This window comes from Helianthus annuus, chromosome 12 (genome assembly GCF_002127325.2).
Source record: "Helianthus annuus cultivar XRQ/B chromosome 12, HanXRQr2.0-SUNRISE, whole genome shotgun sequence".
Taxonomy (NCBI): Eukaryota; Viridiplantae; Streptophyta; class Magnoliopsida; order Asterales; family Asteraceae; genus Helianthus; species Helianthus annuus.
In genome coordinates this window covers 83,677,824-83,695,459 of record NC_035444.2, presented here as the reverse complement: position 1 = coordinate 83,695,459, position 17,636 = coordinate 83,677,824, and the positions used below count along the sequence as shown (strand labels likewise).

Below are 17,636 nucleotides of genomic sequence, written 5' to 3'. Positions count from 1 at the left end.
ATTGTGTCAATATAATTCATGTACGTATGTATCTCTATGAAATTATAGAGTTGACTAGTTTATCCGGTTGAACCACCCGGTACAACCCGGTTCTACCGGTTGAACCATTTTTAAGGCCATCCCGGTATGATTTAAAAACCAGTTTTCAAAACATTGTATGAGCCACTGATTTCACCTAATTCCCAATTAAGAACAGATGAACCCTAGTTTCCAATGACCAAAAAGTGGACATTCAACCATTACTAAAATTGTATATCGTTATAGTGATATCAATCAGCATAAAAAGTTAGATAAAAACACGTAAGAATTGTACCGCTTGCAAGTAGAAAGACAATTCAGTGCTTGGTCGGAGTTCACATGTCCAGCGAGAGTCCGGTGGGTGCACAGACGAAATTTCAAACTAGGAAGTACTGTGATGTTCGGAAAAGGGTCTCGAGGTGTTTGTGCATCCAGTTTGTGACAATTTGTTATTCGGACACTTACACGAGTCTTGTATGCTAGACGGTTTCGCTAGATTCTCTTAATCGCTTTCAATGATTTGTAGTAATAGAAGAATAACAATCAGATTGTGGTTAATAGTGAATTAAACACGTTAATTAACGTTTATTAGGTGTAATGCCATTTTAGTGTTACTTGAATTGAAGATGATGGTGGGTTGTGTGATATATAGAATACAAAGGGGGATGACTAATTCATATTGCAATTTCAGTCCCTAAAGTGCATTTTGGTCTTTTAACCAAAATTCTAACGTTCATCTAACGGACGTTTCATAGAGGGACTTGACTGATTCCAATTGACAACCACAAGGACTGGAATGACTTTTTTTTTTCAAATGACGGTTGTATGTGCGATTGCGTGTAAATACCTATGCAATGCGCCTCGATTTCAAAAGCATAAATAACGAGGCTGAGTATGAGGCTCTACTGGCAGGGCTACGTCTGGCAGTCAAACTCGACGTCCAACATTTGGAAGCACACGTCGACTCACTACTGGTTCCAGGGCAAGTACGTGGCGACTATGCCGCAAAAGGGGATATCATGATCCTCTATCTCGAACAAGCCCTACAACTAAAAGCAAAGTTCACTTCCTTTAATATCCGCCATATCAACAGGACTGAAAGCAAGGCAGAGGCACGCAAGTTGCAATACAACATCATCTAGTACGGTACAACATCCTGGATGACACCATCCAGTACGGTACAACATCCTGGATGACATCCTGGATGACACCAATCATTGCATTGAGATTCTGCAAAACCCCTAAGTACCCCTAAGTACAACATCCTGGATGACATCCTGGATGACACCAATCATCGCATCCACCAGTTTCCAACACTTGGCAAAGGAGATACGCATTGAGATTCTGCAAAACCCCTAAGAACCCCTGCGCCAAGTCAACGTCATCCAGTACGGTACAACATCCTTGATGACACCAATCATTGCATACTTGCAATCAGGTGTTACTCCCCGAAAGCAAGGCAGAGGCACGCAAGTTGCAATACAAAGCGTGTCATTATCAAATGGGAGACGGTATTTTATACCGCAAATCATACCTGAGGCCACTCCTATGGTGAGTCGACCCCCAAGATGCCACGTATCTAATCAAAGAGATACACAACGGAATATGTGGCATACACACGGGCCCACGCATGGTGATAGCCAAAATCATGAATGCTGGGTACTACTGGCCCGGCATGCACCTGGACGCGGTCAAGGTCTTGCGCAAATGTTTCAACTGTCAGCGGCATGCTCCCAAAACCTTGTGCCCCAAGAACAACCTGATCCGCGTCACCACTGCATGGCCATTTCAAAAATGAGCAATTGATGTGGTGGGACCATTCCCAGATGCACCAGGTGCGGTAAAGTTTATCATAGTGGCTGTCGACTATTTCACAAAATGGGTGGAAGCAAAACCACTTGCCTCTACCACCACTATGATAACAAGAAAATTTGTTTGGGAATATATCATCTGTCGTTTCGGTCTACCAATGTGCACCGTCACTGACAACAGCACCAACTTCGCCGCCGACGACTTCCAAAAATGGCTAAAGGAACTAAACATTGAACACATATTCTCCTCAGTGGCGCATCCGCAAGGGAATGGCCAAGTAGAGAGCATCAATAAAAGTTTAGTCGAAAGCATCAAGGCACGGTTAGGAACAGCCAGACGCGGCTGGGTCGATGAACTCCCTAGTATCTTATGGGCTCACAGGACTAGCCCAAAGATAAGTAACGTTGAGACACCCTTCAGCCTGGTCTATGGCTCGGAGGCGGTGATCCCCGCGGAAGTAGGTCTCCTTTCACCCCGAATGTTGGCTATCAACAAGATAGACAATAGCGTTGAACACAGAATTGACTTGGACCTCCTAGAGGAAAGGCGTGAAAACGCAGCAATCAACGAGGCCAAGTACAAAACCAAACTTGAAAAGTACTACAATGCATGCGTCCGCATTTGTACCTTCAACCCCGGAGACTATGTCCTTCGGGACAATGAAGCATCTAACGCAGAACGCCCATAAAAACTTGCCCACAAGTGGGAAGGACCCTACCTGATCCAGGAGGTCCTGGGCAAAGGCGTGTATAAACTACAAACATTAGAAGGCGAACCTATCGCACGCACATGTAATGCACAACAGCTTCGACGCTGTTACATGTAAGCCATGTTTTTACATTTTCCATGTAAACTATCGGGCCGCAGGCCATTTGCAAATAAATAAATGAACGATTCAATGCAATATTGTTTGTTTCCTTCTATTACAAATGCGTGTTCCACTTTGCGGTATCTGCAAAAACAGATTGGCAAAATCTTCATTTTGAAATTGTATTTTAGTCTTGAAATTTCTATAATGATCCATAAAAGGAACTTTTGAGAGTAAAAAATAAAACAACCATTTCATTTAAAAAAATCATTTCAACCACTCAACTTCGAGCATCTATATCATGCTAGTTCAGCTTAGCTCCGATTTGAACGTGGTTTGATTCGTTGTGAAGTTCTCACGTGATAGAACATATACCCACGAATAATTATCTATATAATTCATATATAAATATAACTAGTATTAATCCCCTCGCGTTGCAGTGGGGCGTAAAACCGTGACAAATAGCACCAAGACAACATCACCGCCAACGACCACTAACACTGAAGTTGCGATGTGTTAATGCAGAGAAATTAGACCGAAACATAAAACATAGAAAATAATAACTAAGTCGATTTAGGATCCGTGCGTCACGATGAATTGATCAAACCGGAAAAAATAGACGACCATAAAAACGTTGAACCACACATGCACGTTGCGTAGTGTTAACTCGCAAAATTTAGAATGAAGCGTAAAACAAAACGTAAAAACGTTGAACCACACATGAACGTTGCGTTGTGTTAACTCGCAAAATTTAGAACAAAACGTAAAACGAATTTTTTTTTTTTGTGAAATATGAAGAGTATATGTCACACCCCCAAAATCCACACGCGGAGTACCACCGCTTGGGAGCGTGACGTGACCAGGATCAAGCCATCAATCATATCAAACATAGCATTCAATAATTATAAAAGTCATTAAAGTAATTCATCAAGACATGATCGATGTTTCAAACCAAGCATTGTTTAAGTAGCGGAAGCATTGTTATAAACTCAAGTTAAAATTCTGAAATGTCATAAGTGTCTGATCAAAGTAATACGATCCTTGTCCACAACGACCGGCTCCTCTTTGTGCAAGCTCCATGTACCTAACGATCTGCAAGGCATGTAACAGAATGATCAACAAACTAGTTGAGCGAGTTCACAGTAATTAAATGCGTAACAGTAAGTAACGGGTGGCTCTACTAGGCCGATAGTAATTTATATAGGTGGGGGCTTCCCATGTTATGTGACCACTAGACTATTCGTATCAACTACTCGTATCATCCCTGTTCTTCTACCGAGAACAGTAGCGCGTATGGGGTGTACGTAGGTCTTACGTACGTATCCTTCACAACCGAGGATAGGAGACGCGGGGGTGTACGTGGGTTTCACGTACGTATCCTTTGTACCGAGGATAGAAGTAAGTAATGCGTACACGTAGGTTTTACGTGCGTGCCTGACATCCGAGGCAGTAATGGCATATGACCACGTAGGTGTTATCCTAACCTACGGAACCGTCCTGACATCCGAGGACCATGGTAGGTGATAGTCTAGGAAAGCATATGTACGTTCTTAGTCAATTGTAACCTTTACCCCATTCCCACGACCCGGGAATCCCATGCCTTAGTAGGAGTGTGAACTCACCTAGGTTTGCTCGGCAGACAGTATGATGCTCAAGTATACAAGTAAGGAATCAACCACGTCCTATCATGGTTACTATGCAAGTTAGGTTCGTATGTAGCACGTTTGTATCACGTATGGTATCAAGTATGATCATGGCAATTCACATAAACGTATCAGCAGTTCATATCAAGTAACGAGTCCAAGTAGTCGGTCCAATTAATATAAGCAGTCCAATTAGCATCTACGCAAACAAGTCCAATAACATAACAGTCATAAGGTTGGGCCCATGACAGTGTAGGCCCAAAACAGTGTACGTGTAAATGATGGTCTCGAGTCGCAACGGAGATCTCGAGTCGCAACCGATGGTTGCGAGTCGCAACAGATGGTCTCGATTCATCATGGCCCGGTTACGAGTCACAGCCGGAGATTACGAGTCGTAACAGGAGGTTGCGAGTCGCAACTGGTGATTTCGGCTCTTCATGGTGTGGTTACGAGTCGCAACGGGACTCGCAACCATGGTTCCGGCTTGTGCTGTTGTGGTCTCGAGTGGGGTTCCGACTCGCAATCCGAGTCGCAACCAAATGTGTAACAGCCTTCCTGATTTCATGCAATTCAGTTTCAACATTTATGCAAATCAATTATCGTTGTCAGTTTCCAAAAATCAATTAACAACTAACAGTTTACCATTCAAGAATTTATCGATCAAACAGGGTTTTCTAAACCTTAATTCGTATGAACAACATGAATAACCCTTAAACAACTCATCAATAATTATACATTCTAACATGGATCTCGGTTACTAATCATATCCGATCAACAATACATAACAGCCGATACATTCATATATATCCGATTCGTGTGCAAGCCAATTACATGACCATTATCTATCATTGATTAGTAATATTATTATTCATAGCATGTTAACAAGAATCCTTCGAGTATTAAGCAATCATCAACAAACAACCAATAACACACAATCAATAACATAATCACTAACCGGATTAAAGAAGGAGAAGAGGGTGATCCGAGTAGGGGTGTTCTTGCCGTCGGGTTCCAAGTGAGCCGAGAGAGAGAGAGCAAGTAGGGTGTGTGTGTGTTGTGTAAATTGTAACAATGAAAGAAATCAAACCCTTACCAAGGGATTTGTGTTTGCGAGTGGGGAGTGGGCCGAGCCCAACTCGGTTACCCAATGGAGTCCGATTCAAGGTGTGGCCCAAACGGGCTTGTGTGACCGGTTCGTGTAGTTTGGGCTTGTGCAACACATAATCATTCATATAGCATGCATACACATATGGCACATAACATCATAACATTCAATAGCATCAAAGTTTGTAAAATCATAACACGTTCACGTATGTTACACAATGATAGGTCTAAAGTTCGAGTTGTCACATTATCCCCAACTAATTGGAAATTTCGTCCCGAAATTTGATATGCACTCACTGAGGAAGCTAGGTAAGTTATAGCATTCACTGGTTTTCCTGGGGTGTCACATCCTCCCCCCGTTGATCTGGAATTTCGTCCCGAAATATCGAAGTAGTAGCTTCAGCCTCAGTAGTGGTTGCATTGGTTTCGAATAACTGGGGGTACTTTTCTGTCATTCTGTCTTCACGTTCCCAGGTGTACTCTGGGCCACGTTTGGAGTTCCAACGAACTCGAACAAGAGGGATTCTCTTGCTTTTGAGGACCTTCACATCCCGGTCCGTGATTTCAACTGGTTCCTCGACGAACTGCAGCCGCTCGTCGATAGTGAGTTCCTTAAAAGGAATGATGAGGTTTTCATCTGATAGGCACTTCTTTAAGTTTGATACGTGAAAGACATTGTGAACTGCTCCGAGTTCAGCTGGTAGGTTCAACTTGTAGGCTACCTTGCCAATCTTTTCTATGATTTCGAATGGTCCAACGTATCGCGGATTCAGTTTGCCCCGTTTGCCAAAACGTACCACACCCTTCCAAGGTGAAACTTTCAATAAAACCCGGTCTCCGACCTCAAATTCCAAAGGCTTTCTACGCTTGTCCGCGTAGGCTTTCTGACGGTCGCGTGCTGCCGCCATGCGTTGTCGTATCTGTGCAATCTTTTCTGTGGCGTCCACTACAATCTCTGGACCCGTAATCTGACTATCCCCCACCTCTGCCCAACAGAGAGGTGACCGGCATTTACGTCCGTACAATGCCTCGAATGGAGCGGCTTGAATGCTGGTATGGTAACTATTATTATACGAGAACTCCACCAAAGGGAGATGCTTTTCCCAGCCGTTGCCGAAATCGATGACGCATGCCCGAAGCATGTCTTCAAGTGTTTGGATCGTTCGCTCAGACTGCCCATCCGTCTGAGGATGATATGCTGTGCTCATGTCTAATCGTGAGCCGAAAGATTTATGCATTGCTTGCCAAAGCTCTGACGTGAATCGTGCATCGCGATCCGAAATAATAGAGGTGGGCACTCCGTGCCTCGAAACAACTTCTTTAAGATAGACGTCTGCGAGAGTGGAGAACTTGTCCGTTTCCTTAATCGGTAGGAAATGTGCAGACTTGGTGAGTCGATCAACTATGACCCATATTGTATCGTTCCCACGCTGAGATCTAGGTAAGCCTGTAACAAAATCCATGGAAATTTCTTCCCATTTCCATTGTGGTATCTTAGGCTGCTGAAGTAGACCAGCTGGTTTCTGGTATTCAACCTTGACTCTCGCACAGGTCAAGCATTTTCCAACGTACATAGCGATGTGGGCCTTCATGCTAGGCCACCAGTAAGTAGTGCTGATGTCGTGGTACATTTTATCTGACCCTGGATGTACCGAGTAGCGAGACTTGTGAGCTTCATCCATTACAAGTTCGCGTAGACCGCCATAGAGAGGGACCCAAATCCGGCCCGTTACATAGTAGGCGCCGTCTTCCTTTTGTTCCATTTGTTGTCGTGAGCCGCGTAAGGCTTCAGCCTTGATGTTTTCGGGCTTCAGTGCTTCTGTCTGAGCATTTCGTATCTGTGCTGGAAGGCTAGACTGAATCGTAAGCTGTAGCGCTCGCACGCGCCGTGGTAGAGTGTCTTTTCGACTGAGGGCATCAGCCACAACATTGGCTTTGCCTGGATGATACTTGATGGCGCATTCGTAGTCGTTAAGTAACTCGACCCATCGTCGTTGACGCATATTCAAATCCTTCTGCTTAAGAATATGTTCGAGACTCCTGTGATCGGTGTAAATCGTGCATCTGGTACCGTACAGGTAGTGTTGCCATATCTTAAGCGCGAAAACAACAGCTCCCAGCTCTAAATCGTGCGTCGTGTAGTTTCGTTCATGAATCTTGAGTTGCCGAGAAGCGTAGGCTATCACTTTATCACGTTGCATCAACACACATCCAAGACCCTGGATGGATGCATCACAATATACTATGAAATCTTCTGTGCCTTCTGGCAACGAAAGAATAGGTGCGCTGCAGAGCCTATCCTTTAGATACTGAAAAGCAGTTTCCTGCGTGTTGCCCCAACGGTAGGTAACACCCTTCTGTGTCAGTAGCGTAAGTGGTTGTACGATCTTTGAAAAGTCTCTAATAAACCGTCTGTAATAACCTGCCAGACCCAAGAATTGGCGTATTTCTGTCGGCGTACGCGGTGCAGGCCAATTCCTGATCGAGTCTATCTTGGATGGATCGACGTGAATCCCGTCCTTGTTTACCACGTGGCCTAAGAAGTGGACTTCACGAAGCCAGAAGTCGCATTTAGAAAGCTTGGCGTACAACTGTTCCTTTCGAAGGAGTTCCAAAATAAGACGAAGATGCTGCTCGTGCTCTTCCTGACTCTTGGAGTAAATCAGGATGTCGTCGATGAAAACAATGACGAACTTGTCGAGATAGGGTTTGCACACCCTGTTCATAAGATCCATAAATACTGCAGGTGCGTTCGTAAGTCCGAACGGCATAACCAAGAACTCGTAGTGACCATAGCGAGTTCTGAATGCTGTCTTAGAGACGTCCTCCTCGCGGACTCTCAGTTGATGATAACCTGACCGTAGGTCGATCTTGGAATAGTAACACGACCCTTGCAACTGGTCGAATAAGTCGTCTATGCGTGGAAGAGGATAACGGTTCTTCACCGTCACCTTGTTCAGTTCCCTGTAGTCTATACACATCCTGAACGTACCGTCTTTCTTTTTCACGAAAAGCACTGGAGCTCCCCAAGGCGAAGAGCTTGGACGAATGAAACCCTTTTCCAAGAGTTCCTGCAGTTGCTTTGACAATTCCTCCAATTCCGATGGAGCTAGACGATATGGTGCGCGAGCTATGGGTGCTGCTCCTGGAGCGAGCTCGATCTGAAATTCAACCTGACGATGAGGAGGTAAGCCTGGTAAATCTTCAGGAAACACCTGAGGGTAATCGCGTACAACTGGAATATCCTCCAATTTCTTTTCCTTTACTGATGCGTCTGAAACAAGAGCCAAGATGGCTGTGTGACCTTTACGTAAGCACTTCTGAGCCTTCAAGAATGAGATGATGCCAACCACTGCACCACTCTTGTCGCCTTGAACTTCTAGAGGTTCCTGACCCGAACGAGGAATGCGAATAATCTTCTCGCTGCATAGGATTTCTGCCTGGTGTTGAGATAACCAATCCATCCCAATCACGACGTCGAAACTACCCAAAACTATGGGAATGAGATCAATAGAAAAGGCTTGACCAGCTAGGATAAGGTTACAACTCTGAACTACGTGCGTGGCTTCTAGACTTTTACCGTTAGCTAACTCTACTACATGTTTGGTGGGTAAAAGTGTTGGTGCACGTTTTAGCAGTTGACACATTTTCACAGACATATAGCTTGTATCCGCACCCGAATCAAACAAAACAGTAACGTAAATATTGTCGAGGAGAAACTTACCCATAACAACGTTGGGATCGTTCACTGCGTCGCCACGACCTAGTACGAATGCACGGCCCCTTGCCTCGTTGCCGTTGTTGTTTCCCCCATTGTTGTTGTTGCCATTGCCCTGATTGTTGTTGTTGTTGTTCTGGTTCCCGTTGAGCTGTGGGCAGTGTCTCTTGATGTGGCCTTCAGCACCACAATTGTAGCATCCCTTGTTGCCCTGTTGTTGGTTAGGCTGAGCGTGAGGCTGCTGCTGATTTTGGTTCGCAGGACGAAGGCTTCTACAGTCTTTGGCCTCGTGACCCATCTTGAGGCATCTTTGACAACGACCCTTGTTACACTGACCGTTGTGGTGTTTGTTGCAGTTGTTGCACTTTGGAAGATTTCCGCGATATCCACCCTGCCTGTGGCTACCTGACGACTGCTGGTTAGGGCTTTGATAGTTGTCGGTCTTTCGCTGCTGATTCTGGGACTGAACCGAAACTGATGCTTTGCTTGAATCCCCCTCCCATTTCCTCTTGTTGTCACTGAGGGTAACGGGAGTAGCTGAAGAAGTGACTGTAGTAGTAGCGCTGACACGCTTAGGCAGTTTATTCTGTTCCACTGCCTGATCGGTGATGCGATGAGCGAGGCGTTGGATTTCCTGGATGTTTTCGAGGTTAGCCGACGTCACGTGGCTCTGAATTTCTGGCGCCAATCCCTTGAGATACAACTCAATGCGCTTGTATGGAGGGTCTACCATAGTTGGGCACAGCACGGCCAGCTCGTTTGACCGCTTGGTATACGCTTCGATCTCCGACCCAACCATTTTCAGATTGTACAGCTCGTCTTCCAGCTTGTGAATGTCCTCACGCGTGCAATACTCACGCTTGATGAGTTCCTTAAAATCGTTCCATGGGGTGGCGTTAGCAGCTGCCAACCCAAGAATCTGCACCTGCGCGTTCCACCAGGTTAGCGCGATTCCTTCCAAGGTGCCAGTAGCAAACTTGACCTTGCGAGCCTCAGGGCACTCGCACATCTCGAATACTGATTCTAGCTTCTCGAACCAGTGGAGGAGTCCAACCGCTCCTTCTGTGCCACTGAAAGAGTTTGGACGACAGTCCATGAAGTTCTTGAAAGTGCAGACGGGCTGCTGCGCGTGTTGACCTATTGTGTACGAATAGGACGAAGTTAAATACAAGAGTGAATGTAGGATCTAGGGATCCTAGTGTGTGCCTATACTGCAGGATATACTACCTGCTTGAGCTGCTGCAACTGCCGCAGCAACTTGGGCTTGAACAAGAGCCTCTAACTGGGCTTGTGTCATGTTAATTCTTCCAGCCATTGATCTTCATGTCAAAGGCGAAATAGGTGAGAAAAGTTCGCGAATAGTGCGATGACAGAAAAGCGTAAGCACGTAAGGGTTCTTAAGCAATAGTAAATAGTGAGCATTGTAGTCTAAGCATACCATGAGCAAAGTTCTAAGTAATTCTAGCAAGTAGGCAATAAACATAAACCTTATTACCTAGGATGTCGAGTCTTGCACGTGGAGTGAAGCGTCGTTGTGGATCGTTGAGAGCACTGTTCTGGTTATAGTCCGGTTTTAATAAAAACGTTTTCCCATATTAAAACCAAGTTCTCTATAACCAATGGCTCTGATACCAATCTGTCACACCCCCAAAATCCACACGCGGAGTACCACCGCTTGGGAGCGTGACGTGACCAGGATCAAGCCATCAATCATATCAAACATAGCATTCAATAATTATAAAAGTCATTAAAGTAATTCATCAAGACATGATCGATGTTTCAAACCAAGCATTGTTTAAGTAGCGGAAGCATTGTTATAAACTCAAGTTAAAATTCTGAAATGTCATAAGTGTCTGATCAAAGTAATACGATCCTTGTCCACAACGACCGGCTCCTCTTTGTGCAAGCTCCATGTACCTAACGATCTGCAAGGCATGTAACAGAATGATCAACAAACTAGTTGAGCGAGTTCACAGTAATTAAATGCGTAACAGTAAGTAACGGGTGGCTCTACTGGGCCGATAGTAAGTTATATAGGTGGGGGCTTCCCATGTTATGTGACCACTAGACTATTCGTATCAACTACTCGTATCATCCCTGTTCTTCTACCGAGAACAGTAGCGCGTATGGGGTGTACGTAGGTCTTACGTACGTATCCTTCACAACCGAGGATAGGAGACGCGGGGGTGTACGTGGGTTTCACGTACGTATCCTTTGTACCGAGGATAGAAGTAAGTAATGCGTACACGTAGGTTTTACGTGTGTGCCTAACATCCGAGGCAGTAATGGCATATGACCACGTAGGTGTTATCCTAACCTACGGAACCGTCCTGACATCCGAGGACCATGGTAGGTGATAGTCTAGGAAAGCATATGTACGTTCTTAGTCAATTGTAACCTTTACCCCATTCCCACGACCCGGGAATCCCATGCCTTAGTAGGAGTGTGAACTCACCTGGGTTTGCTCGGCAGACAGTATGATGCTCAAGTATACAAGTAAGGAATCAACCACGTCCTATCATGGTTACTATGCAAGTTAGGTTCGTATGTAGCACGTTTGTATCACGTATGGTATCAAGTATGATCATGGCAATTCACATAAACGTATCAGCAGTTCATATCAAGTAACGAGTCCAAGTAGTCGGTCCAATTAATATAAGCAGTCCAATTAGCATCTACGCAAACAAGTCCAATAACATAACAGTCATAAGGTTGGGCCCGTGACAGTGTAGGCCCAAAACAGTGTACGTGTAAATGATGGTCTCGAGTCGCAACGGAGATCTCGAGTCGCAACCGATGGTTGCGAGTCGCAACAGATGGTCTCGATTCATCATGGCCCGGTTACGAGTCACAGCCGGAGATTACGAGTCGTAACAGGAGGTTGCGAGTCGCAACTGGTGATTTCGGCTCTTCATGGTGTGGTTACGAGTCGCAACGGGACTCGCAACCATGGTTCCGGCTTGTGCTGTTGTGGTCTCGAGTGGGGTTCCGACTCGCAATCCGAGTCGCAACCAAATGTGTAACAGCCTTCCTGATTTCATGCAATTCAGTTTCAACATTTATGCAAATCAATTATCGTTGTCAGTTTCCAAAAATCAATTAACAACTAACAGTTTACCATTCAAGAATTTATCGATCAAACAGGGTTTTCTAAACCTTAATTCGTATGAACAACATGAATAACCCTTAAACAACTCATCAATAATTATACATTCTAACATGGATCTCGGTTACTAATCATATCCGATCAACAATACATAACAGCCGATACATTCATATATATCCGATTCGTGTGCAAGCCAATTACATGACCATTATCTATCATTGATTAGTAATATTATTATTCATAGCATGTTAACAAGAATCCTTCGAGTATTAAGCAATCATCAACAAACAACCAATAACACACAATCAATAACATAATCACTAACCGGATTAAAGAAGGAGAAGAGGGTGATCCGAGTAGGGGTGTTCTTGCCGTCGGGTTCCAAGTGAGCCGAGAGAGAGAGAGCAAGTAGGGTGTGTGTGTGTTGTGTAAATTGTAACAATGAAAGAAATCAAACCCTTACCAAGGGATTTGTGTTTGCGAGTGGGGAGTGGGCCGGGCCCAACTCGGTTACCCAATGGAGTCCGATTCAAGGTGTGGCCCAAACGGGCTTGTGTGACCGGTTCGTGTAGTTTGGGCTTGTGCAACACATAATCATTCATATAGCATGCATACACATATGGCACATAACATCATAACATTCAATAGCATCAAAGTTTGTAAAATCATAACACGTTCACGTATGTTACACAATGATAGGTCTAAAGTTCGAGTTGTCACAGTATAGGGTACCAAAGTTGAAGTAAAAAACTTATGTGGTTAAATTGACAAAGATAGAAAGCTTTGGGGTTAAAAGTAAAAAACCATTATAGTTTTAGGTTGAAATTGAAATTATATCAAATCTTTTTGAAAACCTCCCTAAGCATAGAATACAACTACCCTATGCATCACAATGTTGTTAATTTATAATTATAACTAGACGCGTGACCCGCCACGATGCGGCGGGAGCTTTAAGATGTGTCGTCAAATTTTGGTCAACTTTTTTTTACAAACAAATATAGATTACGAAACAAACTTAAAGTATCGAAATATATATACGGTTATTGATTGTTTACATATCAAAGTACGTATCCCAAGACCACCAACACCAAGGCCAAAAACCACAACCGAACTCTTAAAGAGACCGCGGCTTCCTTCCATGGTGCACCAAGGCCAGTTATGAAGCCACAAGTAGGGAAACTAACATGTGTAAGAGGCATCCTCTGGTCAACCTTAATCATGTAGTTGAGATAGAAGACTATGTACTTGGACCTTGTGGCGCAACTAAAGAGGTGGTAGGCGGTTTCTCCGGTTACCGCATAGACATTCTTGAAGTCGTCGGGCATGAGACCATGCATATTAATAGGGCGAACTTGACAAATGTTGTCTTTCCAAATTTGCAACTCAATCATTTGCCACATTCACCTAAGTAGAGTGGCATCACCACGTACCCAAGCTTGACCCGCATTCCCATGTCCTCTCCGATGTACAAACCATGTTATATATTGAATCAAAAGGGTTAACATGACTATTGTCACTATTAAACTGGGCAAATGTATCTGGAATGTGCAATGACAAAAACAATTGTAAATTTAGCAACCAAAGCCAAATAGTCCCAAGTTCAACGATGAAAACAAAACTCGTCACGAAAAAATGGTCGTTAGTTTTTGAAAAAATAAAAAAAATAAAATAAAATAACAGTTTGTTGTTAATTTCTGAAAAGTAAAAAAAAAAGTAAGAGTTATGTTGGAAAATGATCACAAAAATAGAGATCACATTAAAAACCAAAAATTCAAAGGTCCTAAACCTTAGGCCACCCGGGGTGGCAGCGTGATGAATCAGGTTCACGCGTGGAAGAAGCCGAGACACCACCGCCAGCCCCTCTCCATCACGCGTGGAAGTTAAATCGCGTCATATTTTTGACACGATCTTTCAAATTTCCGACCGTTGGCACATGTTGCTTGTTTAATGATTTTGTTTTCCTTGTTTAAAAGAGAAGAGTGGATTGGAGGTTGTTTTGTAGGGTTTTTGGAAGAGAAGAAGATGAACAAAAGACAAAATGTTAGTTGAGCCGTCTACAAATTGTAGGGTTCCGGCTGTCATGGATTAAAGGCCCACCAACTAAATTATTTTGTTAGTTGGGCCATCTACATATTGAACTCTATTTTTTTAAAGGCCAATCTTAAAAAAAAAAAAAAAAAAAAACTCAATTATTGGGTTTTCTCAACTTAATTTTCCTTAAATTAAAGTATGTTTAATTGAATCGGTATGTTTTTAATTTAAATAAAATTTATAATTTAATTATTTTATTATAATTTATAATTTTAGTGTTTTATTGTTAATTTATAATTTAAAAAAATAAAAAAAAGTTATGAGTGATGGAATTCCATCACAAGTGATGATCATTTCCACTAAAAAATGTTGTGAGTGATGGAATAATAGTTGATGACATGACGGAATTTGATTGGATGTTGTGAGTGATAAATGGATGGTGAGTGATGACAACTCCTACCCCCTTACAATGAAATAAGCACAACATACAACTAACTCATACGCAATAAAGGCGTAAAGCAAAAATTACAAGTGGGTAAAGCCTAAGTATATTATAAATTATACTTATATATAATATAATATAATGGGTAAATTATTCAAGTCCAAATAAATATTTCGTCAACTATGTGTTACATTTATATATATTTGTAAGACATGTGAAAAACACCACAGGCATATGCTAGACAACAAAACATCAACCGTAATATTTGCCAGATTCCTAACAGCACACCTAAATTCAATAATATATTCACACACATATGTGCACCATAAACGTGTATATCAACCATAACTGTAAAGAAAGGCCACTCACTATCAATACATAGATATGGCAGAGGTGGTGGTGAGAAATAAGCAGGTGATACTCAAAGACTACATCAATGGGTACCCAAAAGAATCGGACATGGTGGTAACTTCTGATGCTACCATCTGTTTGGAGTTGCCGGAGAACGATGGCGGTCTAGTTTTAACCAAAAATCTCTATTTGTCATGTGACCCCTACATGAGAAGTCGCATGAGTAGAGCCACAGAAGCAAGTTATCTCGATTCTTTCACTCCTGGTTCGGTATGTTCTGCTCGCTAAGCTATACGATTTGGTGTTTTTTTTTTTTTTTTTTTTTTTTTTTAATAACCATTTGTAGATGGTTGAAAATCCATGAAAATTTAGAATCTTGTGTTATGTAGGATTTTTTTATTTATTTATAGAAATTGGTATATTCCCATAGCTCGCATCACAACTGATAGATTCTTGATCCTGTTTCATAAGGAGGCTTGCCGCAACTACAAGGGCGGTATCTCAGTGCTCCTACACAGGCACACATTTTAAGACCAAGATACCGCCCTTGGTAGGGCGCCGCAACCCCCATGTGAAACTCAACACAGAAAATACCCAAACAAAATTGTCAAGGAAACTATTGTTTTTTACAGCCTATACTCGGCTATGGCGTGTCGAGAGTTTTGGATTCGAGTCACCCTAACTTCAAGAAAGGAGACTTGATATGGGGTCTCATTAATTGGGAAGAATATAGCTTGATCAAAGATACCAGTTCCCTGATAAAGATTCAACATACTGATGTTCCTCTTTCTTACTATACAGGAATCCTAGGTAAGTTAGTTATATAGATACTTCTACATCGTACAATTACTTGTTCTTATTCAAATGTTGAATCTTTCTTGACTTTTGTCATGGTTTAGGTATGCCTGGAATGACTGCTTATGTTGGTTTTTATGAGATTTGTTCTCCAAAGAAAGGAGACACTGTGTTTGTGTCCGCAGCATCCGGAGCTGTTGGTCAACTTGTTGGACAATTTGCAAAACTCTTTGGTTGTTATGTTGTTGGAAGTGCTGGATCCCAAGAAAAGGTGGAATGTAGCATAACATTGATAGTGTAAATTATATTTTAATTTTTTTTGGATGTCTAGTGTTTTAGAAAATGATAATTGTTTGTCGGAGGTTTTTGAGGTTGTTTTGGTTTTAAGGAAGGCTAGTGGCCAAAAGAGCAGAGTCAGTCAGAGTCCGCTAGTCAAAGGAGCAGGCTCATGAATAGTTGGGAGTCCATGCTTGCCACGTTAACATTTGATGTCAATTTTTTTGGAGTGCGCTTCTTAGATACCAAAACAACTTCCAAAACCTCCTATAAACAATTATCATTTATTCTAGACCACATAGACTTAAAAATAATTCTTTTCATCGGTGACTTGCAAACATTTCTGATGTGGGTTTGGTATAATTTTCTTATAAGGTTGATCTACTCAAGAACAAGTTTGGGTTCGATGAGGCATTTAACTACAAAGAAGAGCAAGATCTTAATGCCGCTTTAAAAAGGTTGTGGTTTTTACCATATCATGTCATTTGATACAACTCATACAACAAAGATGATACAGTGTCAAGAGAAAAGTGGATTTGTGTTTCAGGTATTTTCCAAATGGCATTGATATTTACTTTGAGAACGTTGGGGGAAAGATGCTCCATGAAGTACTACGCAACATGCGACTTAATGGTCGCATTGCGGTTTGTGGAATGATCTCACAGTACAATCTTGATCAATCTGAAGGTACTCGCAATCTCTTTTTGCTGGTCACGAGAAGTATAAGAATGGAAGGGTTCGTGGTTTTTCAACACTATCACAAATATTCGAAGTTCTTAGAAATGATTATGCCTCTAATTCATGAAGGAAAAATAACCTACATTGAGGATACCGTTGAAGGTCTCGAAAATGCTCCGGTTGCCCTTATCGGATTGTTTACAGGCACAAATGTCGGAAAACAAGTTGTGGCCATAACTCATGAGTAAGAATTAAGAAAAGCTAATGTTAAGAGACAGACGTGTTTCTGTTATTGTCAATATTCAATTTTATGTTTTACAACTTTGTTGAGTGCGTATTCTATGGTCACTATGATGGCAAATAGTGGTAGTATTTTACGCTGTAATAGGGAAATCAAATAAAAGCTTTGTTTGATTCTATTACTAGGATGAGTTTTGATTAAAACTAGGATGAGTTTTGATTAAAAGCTTCGCGGCAGGGGCGACCGACTTTTAACAAATTTTATATGGAAACGTAGATGCAATCATAACGTGAATGGTGTGAATTTGGTTGATATTTGTTTAGTTCGTTACGGTACCAACATTTGCTATCACAACCAAAAAAGAGAAAAAAAAATAAAGTTATGATATGACCAAAAGGATATCGATATGTATTTTACATTCATCGAAAACAATAAAAATGAATACGGATAACGGTACCGAACTTGTGATATGACTAAAAGGATATCGACACGTATTTTATATCATCAAAAACTATAAAAACCGAATACCATTATCGATACCAACGTTGTTCGGTCGATATCAACGCGGTTCATTTCTTTACCCGTACAATACCAGGAATTTATAAAATAAACA

At 42.3% G+C, this 17,636-nt stretch overlaps 1 protein-coding gene across 1 annotated transcript; it reads left to right on the top strand.

Moving 5' to 3' along the window:
• Window positions 1-14,910: 14,910 nt before the first annotated feature.
• On the top strand, window positions 14,911-17,204 carry LOC110895444 (2-alkenal reductase (NADP(+)-dependent)). Its single transcript, XM_022142761.2, has 5 exons — window positions 14,911-15,303; window positions 15,666-15,843; window positions 15,933-16,099; window positions 16,480-16,562; window positions 16,652-17,204. The coding sequence occupies exons 1-5, from the start codon at window positions 15,067-15,069 to the stop codon at window positions 17,028-17,030; spliced, it is 1,044 nt and encodes a 347-aa protein (XP_021998453.1). The 5' UTR covers window positions 14,911-15,066; the 3' UTR covers window positions 17,031-17,204.
• The last annotated feature ends 432 nt before the right edge of the window (window positions 17,205-17,636 follow it).

Bases quoted from the DNA above. Each gene is read 5' to 3' on its own strand.
- LOC110895444 (XM_022142761.2), top strand. From the start codon at position 15,067: ATGGCAGAGGTGGTGGTGAGAAATAAGCAGGTGATACTCAAAGACTAC. The intron at 15,304-15,665 runs GTATGTTCTGCT...TGTTTTTTACAG, and splicing joins ATTCTTTCACTCCTGGTTCG to CCTATACTCGGCTATGGCGT. The intron at 16,100-16,479 runs GTGGAATGTAGC...TTTTCTTATAAG, and splicing joins GTGCTGGATCCCAAGAAAAG to GTTGATCTACTCAAGAACAA.